The 21,761-nt window shown below is 42.3% G+C and overlaps 1 protein-coding gene across 5 annotated transcripts in view; it reads left to right on the top strand.

Annotated features, from left to right (window-relative positions):
• The window catches only part of eva1c (eva-1 homolog C (C. elegans)), a 169,548-nt gene that overhangs the window by 5,480 nt on the left and 142,307 nt on the right, over positions 1-21,761 (top strand). For all 5 annotated transcript variants that reach the window (XM_068041065.1, XM_068041068.1, XM_068041069.1 and 2 more), the window contains one exon: positions 3-205. In XM_068041065.1, coding sequence (XP_067897166.1) covers positions 97-205 — 109 coding nt within the window. In that variant the 5' untranslated portion in view covers positions 3-96. The remainder of the gene's footprint in view (positions 1-2; positions 206-21,761) is intronic.

The following is a 21,761-nucleotide window of genomic DNA, read 5'->3' on the forward strand; positions in this document are numbered from 1 at the left end:
AGTCCCGTGTTCTACACGCCTGAGAAAGAGATCACATGGATATGGCCGTGCAGGGAAGCATTTAAAAAGATGTGAACTGCTGGTTGCACATACACGATGCCCGTGCTCGATGGACCTCAAAGGAGACAAATAGCAGTGCTTGTCAGCGTGATCTATATTATACTTACCTGGACCAAAGAGATGGGCGCTTCAGGCATTTTTTCAGGTAAGAGAACATTTTAAAGAACCTTACTTAGAAAGTAGCCGCCACTTGACAATTATCTCAAAGCAATAATGTAATCAAGATTTCAGTATTTGTTGTAAATATCCGTTTCAGTTTTTGTATAGGAATTTATTGCCGTGTATGGTCAAGTTTTTTTGCTGGTTGTTATTGTCAGTTAGGATTACACAATGACATCGTGCATCCAGTCAGCACATGTTGAATGTGTTTCATAGTTTTCTGTGGATTAAACTGTATGAAGTTGGAAATTTAACAGGAAATTGCATCCTGAAGCATATGGGATGGAAAGGGGTTGGGAGGGAGCAGAGGCTTATATCTTCCGATCCCAATTCAAATTTGTATTTGTGATTATCAATTAGCTCTAAAATAGAGCGGGGGTTCCACCATGACTGAATTCTTTTTAATGTCAGCTTTAAAGAATATAAATTGAAATTAACTTCAAATGTTTCCATTTACTTATCGGTCTATCTGTCATATATTCTGAAGGATGATTCTAAAATTTTAATTTTGTCCATTAATCGTAACTTCGACTTGTAGAAAGTTTTGAAAGCTGTTGCGGTATACTTGTGAACAGAAAGAAATAGAGCTAATTATAATTCTATGCCTTTTTTTGTTCAAAAATATGGTAGGGGGCAATGTTCACATTGTAAACACCTTAGTTTTGCTGGACATCCTCAATGTTGTAATTTACGGTTAAGTATGTCAATGCAATGGAATTGTCTCAGTGTGACATGGAAATTATGTTTTTGTTCGGCCATGGTGAAAATTTTCTTCTTGTAATACTTGTATGAATTGTTTATTCTTAAAATTCCCTCTTTATTTTTCAATATTCCCAGGTTTCCATGGGCCACACATGTAACTGTAGCAAATGGGCAATCTGCTCCCAGACCTTCACTTTTGGCTTTTTGTATTTGTTCATGAGATGTAGTCATCACTGGCTAGGCCAGCATTTATTGCCCATCCCTAATTGCGTTTGAGAAGGTGGTGGTGAGCTGCCTTCTTGAACCACTGCAGTCCATGTGGAGTAGGAACACCCACAGTGCTGTTAGGAAGGAAGTTCCAGGATTTTGACCCAGCAACGACGAAGGAACAGTAACATAATTCCAAGTCAGGATGATGTGTGACTCGGAGGGGAACTTGCAGGTGGTGGTGTTCCCATGCATTGCTGCCCTTGTCTTTCTAGGTGGTAGAACTCATGGGTTTGGAAGGTGCTGGCTAAGGAGCCTTGGTGCGTTGCTGTAGTGCATCTTGTAGATGGTCCACACTGCTATCACTGTGTGCTTGTGGTGGAGGGAGTGAATGTTGAAGATGGTGGATGGGGCACTGATCAAGTGGGCTGCTTTGCCCTGGATGTTGTCGAGCTTCTTGAGTATTGTTGAAGCTGCACTCATCCAGGCAAGTGCAGAGTATTCCATCACATTCCTGACTTGTGCCTTGGAGATGATGGGCAAGCTTTGGGGAGTCAGAAGGTGAGTTACTTGTCGCAGAATTCCCAGCCTCTGACCTGCTCTTGTAGCCACATTATATCACCTTAAACCAATGCTAAGCTAACAGTTTCACCACCGTACCACTTTACCATTAATGCAAAGCAGTATCGAATGCACATCCGTGCAAGAGCAGCAGTGTAACTCAAGACTGAGATTGCATGGAAGCCAAGAGTTGTAATACCACTCTGAAAGTTGGTCTCAGAATCATAGACGTCATAGTCTAACTGCAGCCCAGCATGAAGCCAAGTTTAAAGTGCCTTGGTAGCCTGTTGGACCTCCACAAACTTTTGTGCTTGGCTTTAGATGCTATGAAATAAATTATAGGCTAATATTCAATGATAGAGCACATCAGGTGAGCAATTGCATTTCTAACTTGATGACAATAGTAAGAGGCCTGAATTATTTTTATGTTTGGGCCTCATTTGAAGGTTTAGTTGAACTGCACACATTCAGTTAGCACTGATAGGTAACTTGCCAATGAGGAGTGCATAAATATGGCAGCTCATTTGCTGAACCAACCTAGAAGTTTAACTTGAATGGGGGCTGGGGAAGTAATCATGGGGTGGTGGATGGAACTGAGTAGCTGTGGAGCCAGCAGGAGCATTCATGGCATTGTGATTTATGCCACATTTTTGTTTTGACCTGCAGCAGTACCTTTGCTCAATGTCTGATACCCCTGGGCAGTACACATATATGATGCATGGTCCACCCTTCGGTACCTGAAAATGACATTATTTTCCAGAATGAATGGAGTGGTAGGCACATTAAAATTCTGCTAACACCCGCAATCCTCCCCCCCACCCCCACCCCCCCCCAACCCATGTTTTCATTCTCCTTTAATGTTAAAAATTAGCCACTTGGGAGATCTGATCCGACACGTTCAACAAAATACACATCAGCAGAGCTTTATCCTCACGGGACCCGCTGACATGTGTCGGGTTCGGGTTGGGCCGCTCTTCTGGGTCTGGCATTCGGGCTCGGGTCGGGTCGGGCCAGGTCGGACACACTCTCTCACCACCTCCAGTATGTGGCTCAAATCTTAATGTACTTTTTAAACAACCTTTCAAGTCCAGTTACAGTTTTTGTTGCTTATCTGCACAAGCTTAAAAAGTGAAAAATGGAAGCTATGTTAACTGAACATTCTGGTGGTTGGGTCAGGTCGGGCGCAGGAAAACACGAAAGGACTTGGGCTGGGTCAGATGTGGTTCTGTCGGACTCGGGTCGGGTTTCATTTGCAGACCCGAGCAAGCCTTTAACCCACATCCCAATACTCTGTAATGCCCTATGTTTATGCTCCAGCATATTGCATCATACAATTGTGTTTAATTGCTCTTAAAAAGTAAACTTACTCTCAGTATTCATTTTAAACATAAATAGAAGATGAGATGAGTTGAGGAAATAGTTAGCATATGAGTACAGTTGTGTTGTTAATTGTTAAAAATGCTAACTGCAGTAGAAATAGTAGCAGGAATCTTCAGTCTGTGGCATTGCATAAAATACTAATTCAGTACATGGAGAATGCTGATAATTTTAGTGTAAATTTTAAGGATAGGAATATTATTGTTTGCAGAGATATAAACCTCTGACCAGTGTTTTACTTTTATGGTGCTGTGTGTTCCTCTGTAGCTTTAAACATCCTCTTGAGTACATTTTCTGTGCATTATCAAAAAACTAAATATCAGCTAACTATGAAAATTTTGGAATTGCCGTATTATATTGCTGAATAAAAAATAATTGCTGCCTGTTTCATAGGCAGCTATTTTTCATGGTTAAGTTACACAGAAAGAAAACACTTGAAGTTGAGGATCACATTAAATATATTGCCCCTGCTTGCAATTCTTAAGTGATTTGATCCAAGTTGTTGGTGTGAGCCATGGCTCAGTTGGTAGCGTGCTCGTTTCTGGGTCATAAAATTTCTGGGTTCAAGCCCCACTCCTGGGCTTCAGCACAAAAATTAAGGCTGACGTTCCAGGGCAGTACTGAGAGAGTACTGCGCTGTTGGAGGATGAGATGTTAAACTGAGGCCCTATCTGCCTGCATGGGTGGATGTAAAGGATCCCATGGCACTATTTCAAAGAAGGGGAGTTATCCCTGGTCTCCTGGCCAATATTTATCCCTCAATTGACATCACATAAACAGATTTTATTATAAACAGGTCATTGTCATATTGCTGTTTGTGGGAGCTTGCTGTGCACAACATGGCTGTTGCATTTCCTACATTACAACAGTAACTGCTCTTCAAAAATACATCAACGGCTGTAAAGTACTTTGAGATGCCCGGGCGTTGTGAAAAGTGCGATATAAATTCAAGTCTTTCTGTCTTTTCAAATTAGCAGCATTTGTGCCAGGGGATGGGAGATAGCAAAGAATTTTGAATTGAGCCAATTCCAAATATGGTGCAAATAGAAATCCCAGAGTCTTGCGTTCGGCATAAGGCTATTTATAAATAAACATGCAAGGTTAGAAGTGCCATACTTTTTTACTTGTTGAATGACAGTACTTTGTGAAATCTAGTTCTTGATGCTGTCCATTGATTACTTTAAGGATTGCATCAGGACCATACTATAGAAAATATAACTGCTAATGTTCAGAGTTTTGTCTAATATATTTTTCAAGTTGTTCCTTAGTTTGAGATGTCCTTTGACTAACTTTTCCCAAAGGAACAAAGTTGCATAGCCATTTTCAGGACCATAAACTGCTGTTTCCGAAATGAAAGCAGTGTGTCATGGTCATAGCTAGAAGCATGTGCTTAACTACTTCCTGAACTACACAAGTGGCAGGCAATTCTTTACCAGAACAACTGAAAAAAATATTTTTGTGTGTGGTTATGGATAAGGCTAATCATGCTTTCTCAGAAAAGGTGAAAGTAAAATGAAACTTTAGGAAAATACATTATTAGGCTTCATCCTAATGTTTATAATCCTTTGGAAGTGACTTATTTTAATTTGTTTTTTTAAACTCCCATCAGAAACAACTTGCATTTATGTTGTGCCTTTAACAGATGCGTAATCAGCCAAAAACTGACTCAGAGCCAATGTAAGAGATATCAGGAGAGCTGACTAAAAGCTTGATCAAAGAGGTAGGTTAGCAAGTCAGCATGATTTGTGACTTGGAGGGGAACTTGCAGATGGTGGTGTTCCCACACACCTGCTGCCCTTGTCTATTTAGGTGGCGAAGGTTGCTGATTTGGAAGCTGCTGTCGAAGAAGCCTGGGCAATTTGCTGCACTGCATTTTTTTAATTCATTCATGGGATGTGGGCGTCGCTGGCTAGGCCAGCATTTATTTCCCATCCCTGATTGCCCTTGAGAAGGTGGAGGTGAGCTGCCTTCTTGAACCACTGCAGTCCATGTGAGGTAGGTACACCCACAATGCTGTTAGGAAGGGAGTTCCAGGATTTTGACCCAGCGACAGTAAAGGAACGGCGATATAGTTCCAAGTCAGGATGGTATGTGACTTGGAGGGGAACTTGCAGGTGGTGGTGTTCCCAAAGCATTTGCTGCCCTTGTCCTTCTAGTTGGTAGAGGTCATGGGTTTGTAAGGTGCTGTTTAAGGATCCTTGGTGAGTTGCTGCAGTGCGTCTTGTAGATGGTACACTCTGCTGACACTGTACGTTGGTGGTGGAGGGAGTGAATGTTGAAGGTGGTGAATGGGCTGCCAATCAAGCGGGCTGCTTTGTCCTGGATGGTTTTGAGCTTCTTGAGTGTTGTTGGATCTGCACTCATCCAGACAAGTGGAGAGTGTTCCATCACACTCCTGACGTGTGCCTTGTAGATGGTGGACAGGCTTTGGGAGTCAGGAGGTGAGTTACTCGCCACAGAGTTTCCAGCACCTGACCTGCTTTTGTAGCCATGGTATTTAAATGGCTGGTCCAGTTATATTTCTGGTCAATGGTGTTATGATCATGTAGTTTTTCTTTTGGGAAAAATGCCGTGTGCCTTTAAGGCTGGAAAAGGAGCAGTACTGCTTTAAGGCAACAAGCTCCAGAGACTGAGTCAAAGAATGCATTCTCGTTGCCCTGGGATACAGCCATTCAGAGACAGAGTTAAAGAATGCATTCTTGTTGCCCCAGGATACAGCCACTCAGAGACTGAAGATTGAGAGATACAATGTTACAATTTTATTTTGAACTGGCTTATAGTGGAAACAGACTGTTCTAACTCAGAGACACAAACAGACAGCTGGACCAGCATATACTGAAGGAAATGAGAACTCTCTCTCGGTTTATTTAAACCTCATTTATTATACTCTCAGAATTCTGATGTCAAGCCAGATTAATTTCCTAAAAGAAAATAACCAAATTCCTTTAACTACTGAACTGTATTTGTTGAAATTCATCACTGGAAGAAGAGCATCAATTCAACTGCTGACTTGACTACGGACTGTTCTACTGTTAAAGAACCTTTTTTTCCTCCAATTGGATGGCTGTGAGGACTTCAAGCAACCTTGGACAGTTTCACATTGGAAGATTTCACTTTGGCAGGAGCGTAAATATGCAAGGACTCTAATTTTTTCTATTTTAAATGTTGTTCATATCTTAGTAGTGTTTAAGAATTTAGTTTTTCTAACTAAACAGTTAATTTGTTGATCTAAAGACACCTGGTTTGGGTAGCATCATTCAGGGGTTAATAGATGGTACAATTTGGCTGGTCTTTCTTTAATTTGGAAAGTTTAAAATAATGTTAGGTAATCTGTGGAGGGAAAGGACTGAATCAATGGTGCATTTCTCCCACCACAATCAGAATAATGTATTTTGATTGGGGGCTTTGACTTGAGTGGTCTGTCGTAACATATTAATTGGGGGCTCACTCGAAATTGAATCATATTTAATTTGGTGGCTCACATCTGGGATCAGAATCAGACTAATTTGGAGGGCTCGCATTTGGAATCATATTAATTACTTGTTTCTGAGATAACATATTTAAATTGGGGTCTTGCGTTTGGCATCATATTTAATTGCTCTCATGTCTGGGATCACAGCAGTTGGAAACTCCATTGTTGGGATCTAAATCTAACACCAATTGCAAAGAAAGTAAAAGAACCAGGTCTCTTGTATAATAAGGTACAGTCTATACCATTGTAATAGCATTAGTGGTTACAGTAGAGTTTTTGGGAAAGCAGAATGTTTCCCTGAGTGACTTGATAACTTTAACTAAGAACAAATTAAAAGAATTGGCAGTGAAACTGGTGTTGAAATTGAAATCAGGTACCAAAAAAGCAGAGATAATTGACATAATAGCCGAACATCTCGAATTAGTGGAAGAAGATGATGATGATGAAGCTGAAGGGCAATACGAGGAACAAGAAAGGGAATACGAAAGACAAGAAAGTAATAGGGCCAAGAGTGATGCAGTGGTATTGGCTAGGATTCAGTTAGAAACAAAACAACTTGTGGCAGAAAAAGAATTAAGAAAACTTGAATTGGAAGACAGGGAGAAAGAGAGGGAATTTAGGCTAAAAGAGATGGAACTAAGACAAAAGGGTAGTCTTAAATCCAGGGAAAATTTGGGTCAGGAAGAACCTGAATTTAGCGCAGGACCCAGCGAAAAGTTGTTTAAATTTATACAGGCTCTTCCTAAGTTCGAGGGAAGGGACCGAGTGGCATTTTTCATATCTTTTGAAAAAATAGCTAAGCAGGTGAAATGACCGAAAGAAAGCTGGACACTTCAGGACAAGCAGGTGGGTAGAGCTCATGAAGCTTATGCCATGCTTCCTGAAGAGGCTTGTACAGATTATGAGATGGCAAAAAAGGCTATTCTCGCTGCATATGAGTTAGTCCCTGACGCTTACCATCAGAAGTTTAGGAACTTAGAGATTGGCTGGGCAGACATATTTAGAATTTAAGAGGGTGAAGCAAATTACTTTTGACCATTGGATATGGGCATTGAAGATAGAAACCACATATGAGAACCTTCAAGAATTGATTTTCTTAGAGTTTAAAAACTCCATTCCTTCAGTCGTGAAAACTCATGTAAATAACCTGTAAGTTTTGAAAGCTAGGCAAGCAGCAGAGATTTCTGATGATTTTGAGCTTGTGAATAAGCCAACTTATTTTGTCCATCACCCCCATAAACCGGAGAAAGATAGAAAGTGGGAGAGTGAAAAGAATGCAAGAATGGGCGGCACAGTGGCGCAGTGGTTAGCACCACAGCCTCACAGCTCCAGCGACCCGGGTTCAATTCTGGGTACTGCCTGTGTGGAGTTTGCAAGTTCTCCCTGTGTCTGCGTGGGTTTCCTCCGGGTGCTTCGAATTCCTCCCACAGCCAAAAGACTTGCGGGTTGATAGATAAATTGGCCATTATAAATTGCCCCTAGTATAGGTAGGTGGTAGGGGAATATAAGGACAGGTGAGGATGTGGTAGGAATATGGGATTAGTGTAGGATTAGTATAAATGGTGGTTAATGGTCAGCACAGACTCGGTGGGCCGAAGGGCCTGTTTCAGTGCTGTATCTCTAAATCAGAAATCAAATCAAATCAAGTAGCCAGGGACAAGAAGGAACAGCTGGGAATGCCCTACGATCACCTCCTCAGGTCAGAAAGGAAAGTGCTGAGGGTAGACGTGTGGTGCACAAGTCAAAATGTTATCCTTGCAATGTTATCACCTTCGTTCAGAGTGTTGGAAATTGCAAGGTGAACCTATAGGACTTGCTGGGGTACGCAAAGTTAGTGCAGATGAAAAGACTCTGAGAGTATAGCATAGCTTTGACAGCTGTGAATATGAAACCAGATACTAAAACTAAAAGGAGTGTAGAGGTTAAGAATAAAATACCTGAGAGTTAGAATGATTTTTTGTCAAAGGGGAGAGTAACTCCGTATCCTGTAAATGAGGCAGGAAAACCTATCATTATACTCAGGGACACAGGAGCAACCCAAACACTCTTGCTGTGGAAAGATATGAGGTTTCCATCAGAGAGCGCCTTGAACACAAAAGTTTTAGTTAATGGAATTGGCGGGGAGTGGATAACCGTACCTTTGTATAAAGTACACCTAGAGAGTGACTTAATATCTGGGATAGTAACTGTAGGTGTCGCCAGAAGAACAACCGGTTGTGTCACATTAATATGTTCAAACAATATTACCGCATGGAGGAGGATAAGCCAGTACAGGTATGTCAGGTAATCGGGAGTGTTGAGAAAGAAAAGGATAGTGAGGATGAGGCAGAAACAGGCCTAGGAAATTCTCAGATTGAACCTCTAACTATCCGATTAGCGAATACAGAATGGCTAGGAAAATTAAACAATAGGCTTTTACACTTAGAGCCAAAACAGCGTAAAGTCCTAACCAGGGTTTTCACAATGTTTCAAAAAGTTTGTAGGGATAAGCCGGGATGCACAACCTTAGCCACACATGATGTGGGTATAGGGAGAACCATTCCTTTAAAACAACATCCTTGTCACTTAGGTCTAGACAGATGGGCCCAAGTGGAAACAGGTATAATGCAAGCTGAAGGGCAGCTTAGTTGAACCTAGCCAGGACAGTTGGAATCCACAGATAGTTTTGACGTCTAAACCTTGTGGGACGACTCAAACTGGCATAGACTATAGAAAAGTCACTACGATTAAGAAGGCAGATTCCTACCCAAACTTTCATTTAAAGGACTGATATCTTTGCAGCATCCTTAAACACGGGTGAGGTCCCGGAGGACTGGAGAATTGCTAATGTTGTCCCCTTGTTTAAGAAGGGTAGCAGGGATAATCCAGGAAATTATAGACCGGTGAGCCTGACGTCAGTGGTAGGGAAGCTGCTGGAGAAGATACTGAGGGATAGGATCTATTCCCATTTGGAAGAAAATGGGCTCATCAGTGATAGGCAACATGGTTTTGTGCAGGGAAGGTCATGTCTTACCAACTTAATAGAATTCTTTGAGGAAGTGACAAAGTTGATTGATGAGGGAAGGGCTGTCGATGTCATATACATGGACTTCAGTAAGGCGTTTGATAAGGTTCCCCATGGCAGGCTGATGGAGAAAGTGAAGGCGCTTGGGGTCCAAGGTGTACTAGCTAGATGGATAAAGAACTGGCTGGGCAACAGGAGACAGAGAGTAGCAGTAAGAGGGGAGTTTCTCAAAATGGAGACGTGTGACCAGTGGTGTTCCACAGGGATCCGTGCTGGGACCACTGTTGTTTGTGATATACATTAATGATTTGGAGGAAAGTATAGGTGGACTGATTAGCAAGTTTGCAGACGACACTAAGATTGGTGGAGTAGCAGATAGTGAAGGGGACTGTCAGAGAATACAGCAGAATATAGATAGATTAGAGAGTTGGGCAGAGAAATGGCAGATGGAGTTCAATCAGGGCAAATGCGAGGTGATGCATTTTGGAAGATCCAATTCAAGAGTGAACTATACAGTAAATGGAAAAGTCCTGGGGAAAATTGATGTGCAGAGAGATTTGGGTGTTCAGGTCCACTGTTCCCTGAAGGTGGCAACGCAGGTAAATAGAGTGGTCAAGAAGGCATACGGCATGCTTTCCTTCATCGGACGGGGCATTGAGTACAAGAGTTGGCAGGTCATGTTACAGTTGTCTAGGACTTTGGTTCGGCCACATTTGGAATACTGCGTACAGTTCTGGTCGCCACATTATCAAAAGGATGTGGATGCTTTGGAGAGGGTGCAGAGGAGGTTCACCAGGATGTTGCCTGGTATGGAGGGCGCTAGCTATGAAGAGAGGTTGAGTAGATTAGGATTATTTTCATTAGAAAGACGGAGGTTGAGGGGGGACCTGATTGAGGTGTACAAAATCATGAGAGGTATAGACAGGGTGGACAGCAAGAGGCTTTTTCCCAGAGTGGGGGTTTCAATTACTAGAGGACACGAGTTCAAAGTGAAAGGGGAAAAGTTTAGGGGGGATATGCGTGGAAAGTTCTTTACGCAGAGGGTGGTGGGCACCTGGAACGCGTTGCCAGCGGAGGTGGTAGACGCGGGCACGATGGAGTCTTTTAAGATGTATCTAGACAGATACATGAATGGGCAGGAAGAAAAGAGATACAGAACCTTAGAAAATAGGCGACATGTTTAGAGAGAGGATCTGGATCGGCGCAGGCTTGGAGGGCCGAAGGGCCTGTTCCTGTGCTGTAATTAACTTTGTTCTTTGTATGGACAGAGTGTGCAACACCATGTGTCTTAAAGAGACAAATGTGTTGGAGGAAACCTGTCAAATTCCTTTGACACACCAGGGTGAGAAAAAGTCAGCTTCTGTTACACCAGATGGTTTTCCAGTGCCAAGTGATGCCACATAGGTTAAGGGGTACTCAAGAAACCTCTCAGAGAATAGTGAGCCCAGTAGTGGTCAGTGCTCCGAGTTGTGCAGTTCACCTGGCTGAGGTGATGGACAATAGGGACACGTGGAAGGAAAACATAAAACAATTGGAAGACTATGCCTGGAAATTTGAAATGGGTTAATTGGGACAACCTTTTGAAAATTTAAAGCCGAAATGTTCTGGTGGAACTTGTTGCTGTAGTCTGAACATTTTAGAAAAGTATATGCCTGAAAATGCGGAAACAAATGTGTTATCTCAATTTGTATTTTTTTACACATTGTAATGAAACGCATTTCAGAAATGGCATTTCATTCTGCCAGGGGTGGAGGTGTTATGACCCTGTTGTTTTTTTTCGCCAGTTATTACTAGGTGGCCTGTACAGGTGCTGAAGTGCCCGTTGGCCATCGCTAAAATACTAGCGGCAGTGTGAAGAGGCCCTTAAATGGCATCCCTCCCCAACCCCCCCCCCCCCCCCCCCCGCATCCCACGTGATTTTACAGCTCCTCTGCTTGCTAGTCCACTCCCGGGGGTGGGAGTGGTGTTAAATGCTGGCCTGAAGTTTTTTTTTTAACAAGAAAAGACAATTTCCTGTGGTTGATCTTCTAAGCAGATCATATGCTGTATAGTATCTTAAATTTGTAAAATAATGTAGATTTATATAATTATATATCATTTTGAAAACTATATTAAATCATCTTTATTTCACTAAAATAATTTTCAGTTGTGTCAATGGCTCTAAATAAATATAAATACCTACTGAATATGAATATAATTAGAGAAAATATCATCTCTGTCTGAGGAGTGCTCTATACAGATTATTGAGCAATGGGATAGGCTGGATGTGCTTGTCTGTGGAATAACACCAGCTGTGGATTTGTCTCTTTGTAATCAGAACAATAGTCCCTGCCCCACCTCAATTATTTGAAATGCAATAAAAGTAATTTATTTTTCTTCCACCTGAAATTGCAATGGAGTGGTTCTTACTTCTAATTTCCTAAATGATGACAGATAGTGGTAATCTGGGCAGAGTCACTCCAAGTATCATCCCATTTGCACATTCTCCTTTCAAAGCAGGTCAGATCCTAAGGATCCTGCTGAGTATTTCCAGCACTTCCTGTTCTCAGGATCCGAAGGATTACCTGGGTTTCTCATCATCACAACTTCAACAATACAATTGGATATTATTCTCAAGATTCAGTCATATAAAAGCATGGCAGTTGGGAAGGAAGGATGAAACATAGGATAAAATGTATTTTAAAATCTGATTAAATGTTTAATAATTTCTCTGTATGATCTTGGGTGTACTAACTGGTGTTTTACTAATGCAAAGCAGAAGGTTTCAAGTTCTATTCCTAGTGTGTGCTGAATTAGGTATCCACATTGGGACAACATTTGAGATAAAGGCCTGCTTAAGTCACAAAAACAAAACCCGACCCAAACACGATGGAAACGCATCGGACCCGAGCCCGACCCGGCCCGAGTCCCTCCATTTTCCGTCCGCGTCCGACCCGACCCGAGCCTGACCTGGCCCGACCCAACCACCGGATTGTTCCCTTTACTTACCTTGCGACCCTCAATCTTCGGGAAGCTGCAGCATGAGCGTGATGACATCATAGAGATGCTCACCGTGCAGACTCAGAGAGTTTCCCTCTTTGACATCCCCAGCTAAGGTAAGTTTTTAACTTTTAACACTTGCCTGCGATTCTCATTGTGTGTGTCCGAACCAGACCCGACCCGACCTGACCCGTGCCCGAAGGCCGGACCCCGGAAGAGTGGTCCCACCTGACCCGAACCCGACATATGTTGGCAGGTCCCATCGGGTTTGGGTCAGGTAGCAGGCCTTTAACTTAAGGTGCGAATTTTGGCACTACGAAAGACCTTGACCAACCCCTTGAGATCATTAGACATCTTGTGGCTCTACTGCCAGTTCCTCAGGTTCAGACAGTGAGAATTTACCTCCCCGGTCACCTGTTCCCTCTTCCTTCTGAGGGTGGTCCTAGAGGACTTCCTGCTTTCTGGCCCGCCAGAAGAACCATGGTATCTCTTTCCCCCCCCCCCCCACCCTATTCCAATTCCACCACTAATGGTTCCAGAACCACATCCATTACCCTTTCTCTGGCCTGGTATTCCATTTTTCATGTTTTAAATTGCAGCACATTATTCAGTATAGTTTCCCTTTAAAAGGGACAGACTGCCTTTAAGAAGAGTAGGCTGGCTGTAACACGTGCTATTACCAAAATGTCATTTGGCCCCCGACTGAGTCAGAAGCAACCTGCAGCGTGAAGAGGCAGCCAGTAGTGAGGCAGACACTCAGACTCGCATAATCATGGTAATGAGGTGGAACACCAAATTTACGTGCAGCCCACCTCCAATGGCACTGATGTGGGCAGGCCCCCCCCCAACCCCGCCTGAAAACCAAGGTATGCCAATTTCTAGCCCTTAATGTTCCTGGGTTGAATATCGTGGGTAGGAGGGGTTGAGAAATCAGATGTTGTTCCTGTTGCTGATTAATATCCAGTGATTTCTATTGGAAAGTATACATGTGTGGACATTAGGTGCTGAATTTTACAGACCCTCCGATGTCAGGTGTGGGGGGGGGGGCGAAAAATGTCTCTGGGAGAAGACTGCCAGGCACCCCGATGCCGGGACGGTCCCGCCTGATATTGCCAGCAGCGGCAAGGCCTCGTTGCAGCCCCCCGTCACTCGGTGGCACGACCACCATTTAAATATTCAAATAAATTAAAATCAATGAAATAATTACACTTATGCTCCTGCTGTCTGTCCCGGTGCAATCTTAGTGCAGCTGGCCGGCACTCCCACACCTTCAGATCCCCGTCTGGGGAAACGAGGCAGAACACTGGTTAGGGGGGGTGGGAGACGGTAAGTTTCTCAGTGCAGGGTGGGGAGGATCGGGGTCAAAGAAACATCATTGGTGTAGAGGATGGTGGGAAGGATTTTAGGTTGAAGTTTATGCACTTTGTAGGGGGGGGGGAAGGTCAGGTGGTCAAGGTAAGTGTTTTGGTGGGGCAGAGGGCAAGTAATTTTATGGTTATTGGCGGGGGTGGAGGGAGAGGGGCAAAATTAATGTTGTTCATTTTTTTAATTAAGTGTTTCTTTAAATATTTAAATTGAATGGTAGGGCTCAAAGCCCTTTAAAAATGCCATCAACATCTGCGCACAAGCAGCTGACACCATTGCCGGGGACGGCCAGCCCACCCCCTCCACACGATCAGGGGCGCGGGACTCCCTGACTATTTAACTGAGCCGCAGCACTTAATATCATGGCGGCTCCACGAGATGCACCACCATTGTTTTCGCCTGCCGCCAAAATCGGCGGCGGAACTATAAATTTCAGCCCTAAGTGAGGACACGATTGGACTTAGCTATAATACTTTTCATCGCTGAATAATACCAACATTTGTGTTCTGGACATACAGAGGAATAACTGCTACTTGAGCAGGACTTTTTCACTCATGAAGCCATTAAAAGAATCAGTACCTTCAACAGATGAATAGGGAATAGGAAAAAAGTGTTCAATAACATAGGTCAAATGCAGGTTTGATTGTTTAATTCTTTACTTCAGGTCAGTGAGCATACATAACCAGAGATTTTATTTGCAAATCAAAAATGTCTAGGAAGCTGTATGGGTATAAATTGAAAGACTTCATAGGAAGTCATAACTGAATTGCTGTGGGGAGATGGAAACTGCCATTGCATCACAGATCAGCATTGAAAAAAGGTCACATTAACATAGTGATACAGTTGTTTGTTGTATAGAGCTACAACAATTCCTGATTTATATAAGACATAATAAATAGCGAAAAGTGATTACAAGGCACTAACTGAAACGTTCAAATGGTGTTGACTGTGTGTCAAACTTGAATGGTTAGTTTACTTGAACCCCAAAGTTAGATTATAGCCATGATAATACTCTAGGATAAAAGCAAAATACTGCGGATGCTGGAAATCTGAAATAAAAACAAGAAATGCTGGAACCACTCAGCAGGTCTGGCAGCATCTGTGAAAAGAGAAGCAGAGTTAACGTTTCGGGTCAGTGACCCTTCTTCAGAACTTCCGAAGAAGGGTCACTGACCCGAAACGTTAACTCTGCTTCTCTTTTCACAGATGCTGCCAGACCTGCTGAGTGGTTCCAGCATTTCTTGTTTTTATATTATATAATACTCTAGGAGGTCAGTGTGAATTTTGGTGGGGTTGTGGCAGTTGGATGTGAGGGCTTTGGGATTTTTTGGTTTTATGCTTTCAGTGGCTATCAGTGAGATTCCTGGCACACTCTGATTTTTGTGTATTGATTTCACAATAATTTTGACATTTTAAATGTTAATTTTCAAGATGAGGGCATCTCTGGCAAGGCCGTGATTTGTTGCCATCCTTCGTTGCCCTTAAGAAGGTAATACAGTTTGATACAAATGAATAGTTTGCTAGGCCACTTTGAAAGGCAGTTATGAGTCCCATATTCAATGGGGCTGGAGTACAAATAGGCCAGGTTTCCTTCCCGGAATGACATTAGTGAACCAGTTCTGTTTTTACATTAATCCAACAATTTCATGGTAATTTTTACCGATATCAACTTTTTATTTCTAGATTTTTTTAAAACTGAATTCTTTGATAGTCCCCCAGAGACACTGAGATGAATTGTAGTGCCCTTATTGAAATCAGCAAACTGAGACTGATATCAGCACAGGAAGCGTGCATCTTTATGATACTGACATGTATTCACTTTGAAAGTAAACCCCATATTTGCAGAACAATGGCTTGTTAAAACAATGGCTATGTATCTTTAAAAGCTCACTTCCCCTTATGCTTTAACACTCTCCTTCAATGGACAAAATTTACTCTGGATGCTCAAATGGAATAGTGAGGGCTGCATGGCAATGTCCTCAATAACAACACTAACAGGCAATGCAAAGATATTGTCCTGTAATTTCTAAATCGGGAGCAAATAAGGAACTCAGGTAGAAATACTTCATGCAAGGTTATTAGGTAAATGGAATACATGGAAGGCCATTCAGACAAGTAATTAAATGAGTTCAAGACAGGAAAAATAGAGATTTAGTGTGAATGTTTGCTAAGATCAATAAAAAAAGGCAGCTTGTTCCAAAATTTCTTCCTATATATGAAGCAGTTTCACGTTGCACTCAGGAATACAGTAGGGAGGAGTTAAACCTGTTTGATTGTAGTGGTTGTAGTTAATCATTTTACCTGTTATCTCCAATTCTGTCTCTGACATAATTGTAACTTAATGAAAGTTTAATTCATAGTCTATATATTGCAGTTTTCTAAACTTTTTACCTAACTATAGTATTTAAAGAATAAGATTTTTTTTTAAATCACAGAATCTTAAAGGGCAATAAGATTTATTTAGATTGTCCTACATTAAACTTGGCTCATTTCATATTTAGTCAAGCTCTTGAAAAGTTACATTAGTGCTTTTCACGAGCACTCCAGTGACTTATGGTTTCGTAAAATATATTTATAAGCACTGTTAGCTGAGGTCAATGAAGGTCCACTGCATTCAAATTATTTATAGACCTTTGCCATTGTTCGAATTCAGCTGATGATTAACTACTATTTTTGCACAATGTGGCCAAAGAACAAAATGTGCTGTACCTTATGTGAGGTTTGAACCACTTCTTTCACTGGTGTGATAATTTTGCATGGTCTATTTAGAAAGAGTTGCATACACAACCTGCTAAATACATAGCAAGTACAATATATGTACAATTATTCACTTGTGCCTGTTAGCAAGGGTACCTGTTTGGAAGAGGTGAGCAGACTCAGAGGATTCTCAGCCACAGAAGGCAGAATGTTATTTGTATTGTTGATGTACCATCACGTGTGCCACAAATGTAGTTAATAGTTCACAAAGGGAACTAACTCCCTCTCTCCTCATTAGTAGCAGAACAGGATATAAGGCTCGATTTACTTACCATTTTGGTCACCAGTATGTTCTGAATTGTCGCTTAACATTCACAACCAGTTACTGTTGGTTACTTCACCTATTTTTGGCTTTGCACCAATTCCTTTTTGATTTGGCCCAAAGTCGAAAAAAGTTTTTTGAAACCAAGTGGCAAGGCGTCCTGGAAAATAATTAACTTGTGATTCTGATGCTTGGAAATTGTAGATAAAATATGCAACTTTAAAAAATTAAGAAATCTATCAACTTAACAATAACATGTTACATAGCCATTGTTTTATTTTTTTGAAAGCTAGAGTTTTAATCTTGTAACTTGAAATTTAGGAAAATAAACTAGAACATTTGGAAAAAACTAATCTTAGTGTACTGCTACTTGATATGCCTGATACAAATTAGAGATTTACTAATACGGTATGAGGTGTTTCGAAACCTGTTTTGATAAAAACACCCCTTATTTCATTGCTGATCTATTTCCTACCCAATTTGTCCTTCTGACCTCGTTGAGTGAAGATTGCCAAATCAATATCAGTTATGGTTGGTATGAGAATTTCCGTTGAATTCATGCACTGGAAACTGAATTGTGAATGCCCAAATAGAAATAGAGATTTTCATTTTTGTGTTATAAAAATGGTGGAGCCAGCTTGATGCACCAGTTGGCACTCTGCAGTTTCTGTGCTTTGTTTGAACTTCGTTTCCAGTGATGGAAGTGTTCTTAGATGATTTGAATTAAATCAGAATAAAAGCAATTACATTTAACAAGGTATTATTGACACGATTTGAACTGCTCTTGTATAGAATGTGCTCTCTGTATTCCACCATCTTTGTGTACCAACCCAGGCCATCCCACTCTCATTTCATGTCTGTGAAAGATCTGTTTGCTTTAACTTTTTCACTATCGTCTAGCCAAGTTTTGTAATAGTTTCCCTTGAACAAAATGAGATGAATGGCTGCCAAAAGCTGTTTCTGGTGCTTGTGAATTCAGGAATAAGCATAGTTAGCTCCTTGCAAGATTCTTGCTTTTTCTAGTCTCAGCAAATGTGATGGCATAATGGGGGAGATTTAAAAAAAAAGTTGTTAATGCTCCTAATCTGAAATGAAACTGAAATGCCCAGCAAACTGATTAATATCCGAAGAGAAAGACACCTTATAGCAGTCATCTGGAAAAAAGGAGTACTTTGTCATGTGCCCCTTGCTAGATGTGAGGAATGGGAGGAGGAGATGAGGCAAGGTAGAGCAGAACCAGCTGTTGCAGCAGAGAGGGACAGGAGAGTGTGGAGGGGTCTTAGCAGAAGGCCCAATCCGCCTGGGGTCTGCATAGAGCATTGCTCCTACATTCACAAGACCAGTATATGAGGAGACTTTGCTTTACCAAGGAAATCTGTGGTTTCATGGAACAATGACTCAGACCTCACAGCATAGCCAGGCCTGCATTGCTTAGAGTAATAGAGTTATACAATGCAGAAACAGGCCCTTCGGCCCATCACGTCCATGCTGGCCATCAAGCACCTATCTATTCTAATCCCATTTTCCAGCACTTGGCCCGCAGCCTTGTATGCCAAGTCGTTTCAAGTGCTCATATAAATACATCTTAAATGTTGTGAGGGTTACCACCCCTTCAGGCAGTATGTTCCAGATTCCAGCCATCTTCTGAGTGAAATTTTTCTTCCTCAAATGCCCTCTACACCTCTTGCCCCTTACCTTAAATCTATGCCCCCTGGTTATTGACCCCTCCGCTAAGGGAAAAAGTTTCTTCCTATCTACCCTATCTATGCCCCTCATAATTTTTTATACCTCAGTCAGGTCCCTCTCAGCCTTCTCTGCTCAAGGGAAAACAACCCTAGCCTATCCAGTCTCTTTTCATAGCTGAAATGCTCCAGCCCAAGCAACATCCTGGTGAATCTCCTTTGCACCCTCTCCAGTGCAATTACATCCTTCCTATAGTGTGACAACCAAAACTGTACACATTACTCCAGCTGTGCCCTAACTAGCGTTTTATACAGTTCCATCATAACCTCCCTGCTCTTATATGCTATGCCTCGGCTAATAAAGGCAAGTATCAAATATGCCTTCTAACCACCTTATCTACCTGTTCTGCTGCCTCCAGTGATCTATGGATAAGTACACCAAGATCCCTCTGACTCTCTGTACTTCCCAGGGTCCTACCATCCATTCTATATTCCCTTGCCTTGTTAGTCCTCCCAAAATGCATCACCTCACACTTCTCAGGATTAAATTTCAATTGCCACTGCTCTGCCCATCTTACCAGCCAATCTATATTGTCCTGTAATCTAAGGCTTTCCTCCTCACTATCTACAACACCACCAAGTTTTGTGTCATCTGAGAACTTACTGATCATACCTCCTATATTCACGTCCACCTCCCTGTTCGTGCTATCCACGAGGATCTCGGCTTCGTGGATGCTCCACAGTGTCCCCAGCTGCCGCTCAAGATCTGAAACGCAGATTTCAAGTAGCTGCAGCTGGACACACTTCCTACACACATGTTCACCCTGGACACTGGAAGTGTCCCTGACTTCCCACATTGCACAGGAGGAGCACACCATGCTGACGAGCTGCACTGCCATGACTTGCCCTTAATTTATTCCCTTAAATTACTCAAAAAATAGAGATTATTTACACTAAGGACCTTAATTCCCTATAAAAAACACTGCTTACTATATATTTAAAAAAACTGTAGACCTTACCTTTCTCTTTACTTTAGTTACTAACATACTTTACTTACCTTAGTCACTTACCGGATACTCAGCAAACAGGTAGCTTCTTCCCAAACCAATCAGCTACCTGTGATGTTTGATGCTATGTTTGATTTAAATTACATTCAATTAAAAGGTTACCTGTATACTCACCCCAACGACTCTCTGTTTCCCTGCTCTCACTGTTGATTGTGATGTTACTCTGATGTCACTTTTCGATTTCCCCCCGCCTCTCCCCCTGCTCTTTCCTGCTGCTCACCAACTGAGTTCTCACTGCCTCTGTGCTGCTTTTATCCCCACTGTTGGACTTGCTGTTTCCCACTGCTCACCGACTGAGTTCTTGTGGCAGTCAAGGCCTCAGTAACACTTAATTTTTATCCTACAGGAAGCTTCCAAGCTGCTACAGGTGGTATCTGTTATGTATCACAATCCTCTGTGCACTTCTGCATAAGCGAGGTCTCTGAGGTTCCAAATGCTCTGACAAATCACTATTTTTTTTTCTATATTCATTTCATAGGATGTGGGCATCACTGGCAAGGCCAGCATTTGTTGCCCATCAATAATTGCCCTTGAACAGATAATGGTGAGCTGCCTTTTGAACCACTGCAGTTCATCTGGTGAGGGTAACCCAGAATGCTGTTAGGGAGGGAATTCCAGGATTATGATCCAGCGACAGTGAAGCAATGGTGACATATTATCAAGTCAGGATGATGCCTGACTTGGAGGGAAACTTGCAGATGGTGGTGTTCCCATGCTTCTGCTGCCCTTGTCCTTCTAGGTGGAAGAAGTCACAGGTTTGAAGGTGCTGGCAAAAGAGGCGTGGTGAGTTACTGCAGGGCAGTTTGTATATGGTATACACTGCTGCCATGCGTGTTGGTGGTGGGGGGAGTGAATATTTAAACTGGAGGATGGGGTGCTGATCATATATCAGTTTCATATATCATTTCTTATTGGCAGTGAAGATTATAGAGTGAGCACGAGGATTCAGCAGGATTGCAGGATTCCCCAGGTCCAAAATGCTATTGACCGTACACATGTAGCCAAGCAAGCCCTTTATTTAAACTTGAGGTATTCCGGTATAGGGAAAAATTCCATCCCCTCAATGTGTAGCTCATCTATGACCACCAGCAGCGTATCAGGCGTGTAAATGTTTGCTATCCAGGGAGCTGTCCCAATGCTTTTGTAGTGAGACTGTCATCCATCCCACAATCTTGAACCCCTCACAATGTGCATGGCTGGCTGCGAGGTAACAAGGGATACCCTCTGATACCATAGCTCATAAATCCCCTGAGAAGCCTCCAAACATCAGCTGAGGACTCATTTGATGAGAGCCACTCAGCCACCAGAAATATCATAGATCAGACCACTGGGGTCCTCAAACAGAGGTTCAGATGCCTTGCCTGCTCAGGAAATGCCCTGCAATATTTGGCTGAAAAGTTATCCAGATTTGAGGTGGCTTGTTGTACCTTCCACAATCTGGCGATCATAAGAGATCATTACCACCTGCAACTGTGCCAGAGCATCAATCACAGGAGCCACAAGAGGAGGAGAAGTAAAGGAAGGCAACCAGGCAGGGCATCAGAAGGTTCTAGATAGACAGCACACAGCTGGGAGAGAAGCGCTTCACCATCAGGCTCCAGACCACTGTTGTCACATGTTCACCTTGCATGGCTGAGGATTCATCAGGAAGTCCATCATTTATGCTTGATTCTTTCAATGCCTTTCCCATGAAGACCACAATAAAAAAGATCGCCAATTCCACCACTACTCAATTAACATAATCAATCTTTGTCTACAGCAAAAGCAAACAATGGAAACATGACACAACTAACAAATATTAAACTATTCACCTATTGCTTACCCTTCAGGGTCTTTCCTATAGGGAGTAAGTGAAGGTTGAAGATGCTAGAAGGAAGAATCAGCCAAGATCCCTGTCACATCTCAGGTTGCAGAATCACACTTGAAGTCACAGATTTAACTTTAACAAAATTTAACAATGTTTATTAAACACTTCTGTTCATTACAGCAGCATTGTCTATCTGACCTTACAACAACCCCAGTTCAGGTGTTTTCCCCAAAACACTGAGTTACTTTCAGGGCTGAATTTTACCACCCCCCTCCCCCCAAAAGAGTGGGAAGGTGGTGG

This window comes from Heterodontus francisci, chromosome 10 (genome assembly GCF_036365525.1).
Source record: "Heterodontus francisci isolate sHetFra1 chromosome 10, sHetFra1.hap1, whole genome shotgun sequence".
In the NCBI taxonomy this organism is placed as follows: Eukaryota; Metazoa; Chordata; class Chondrichthyes; order Heterodontiformes; family Heterodontidae; genus Heterodontus; species Heterodontus francisci.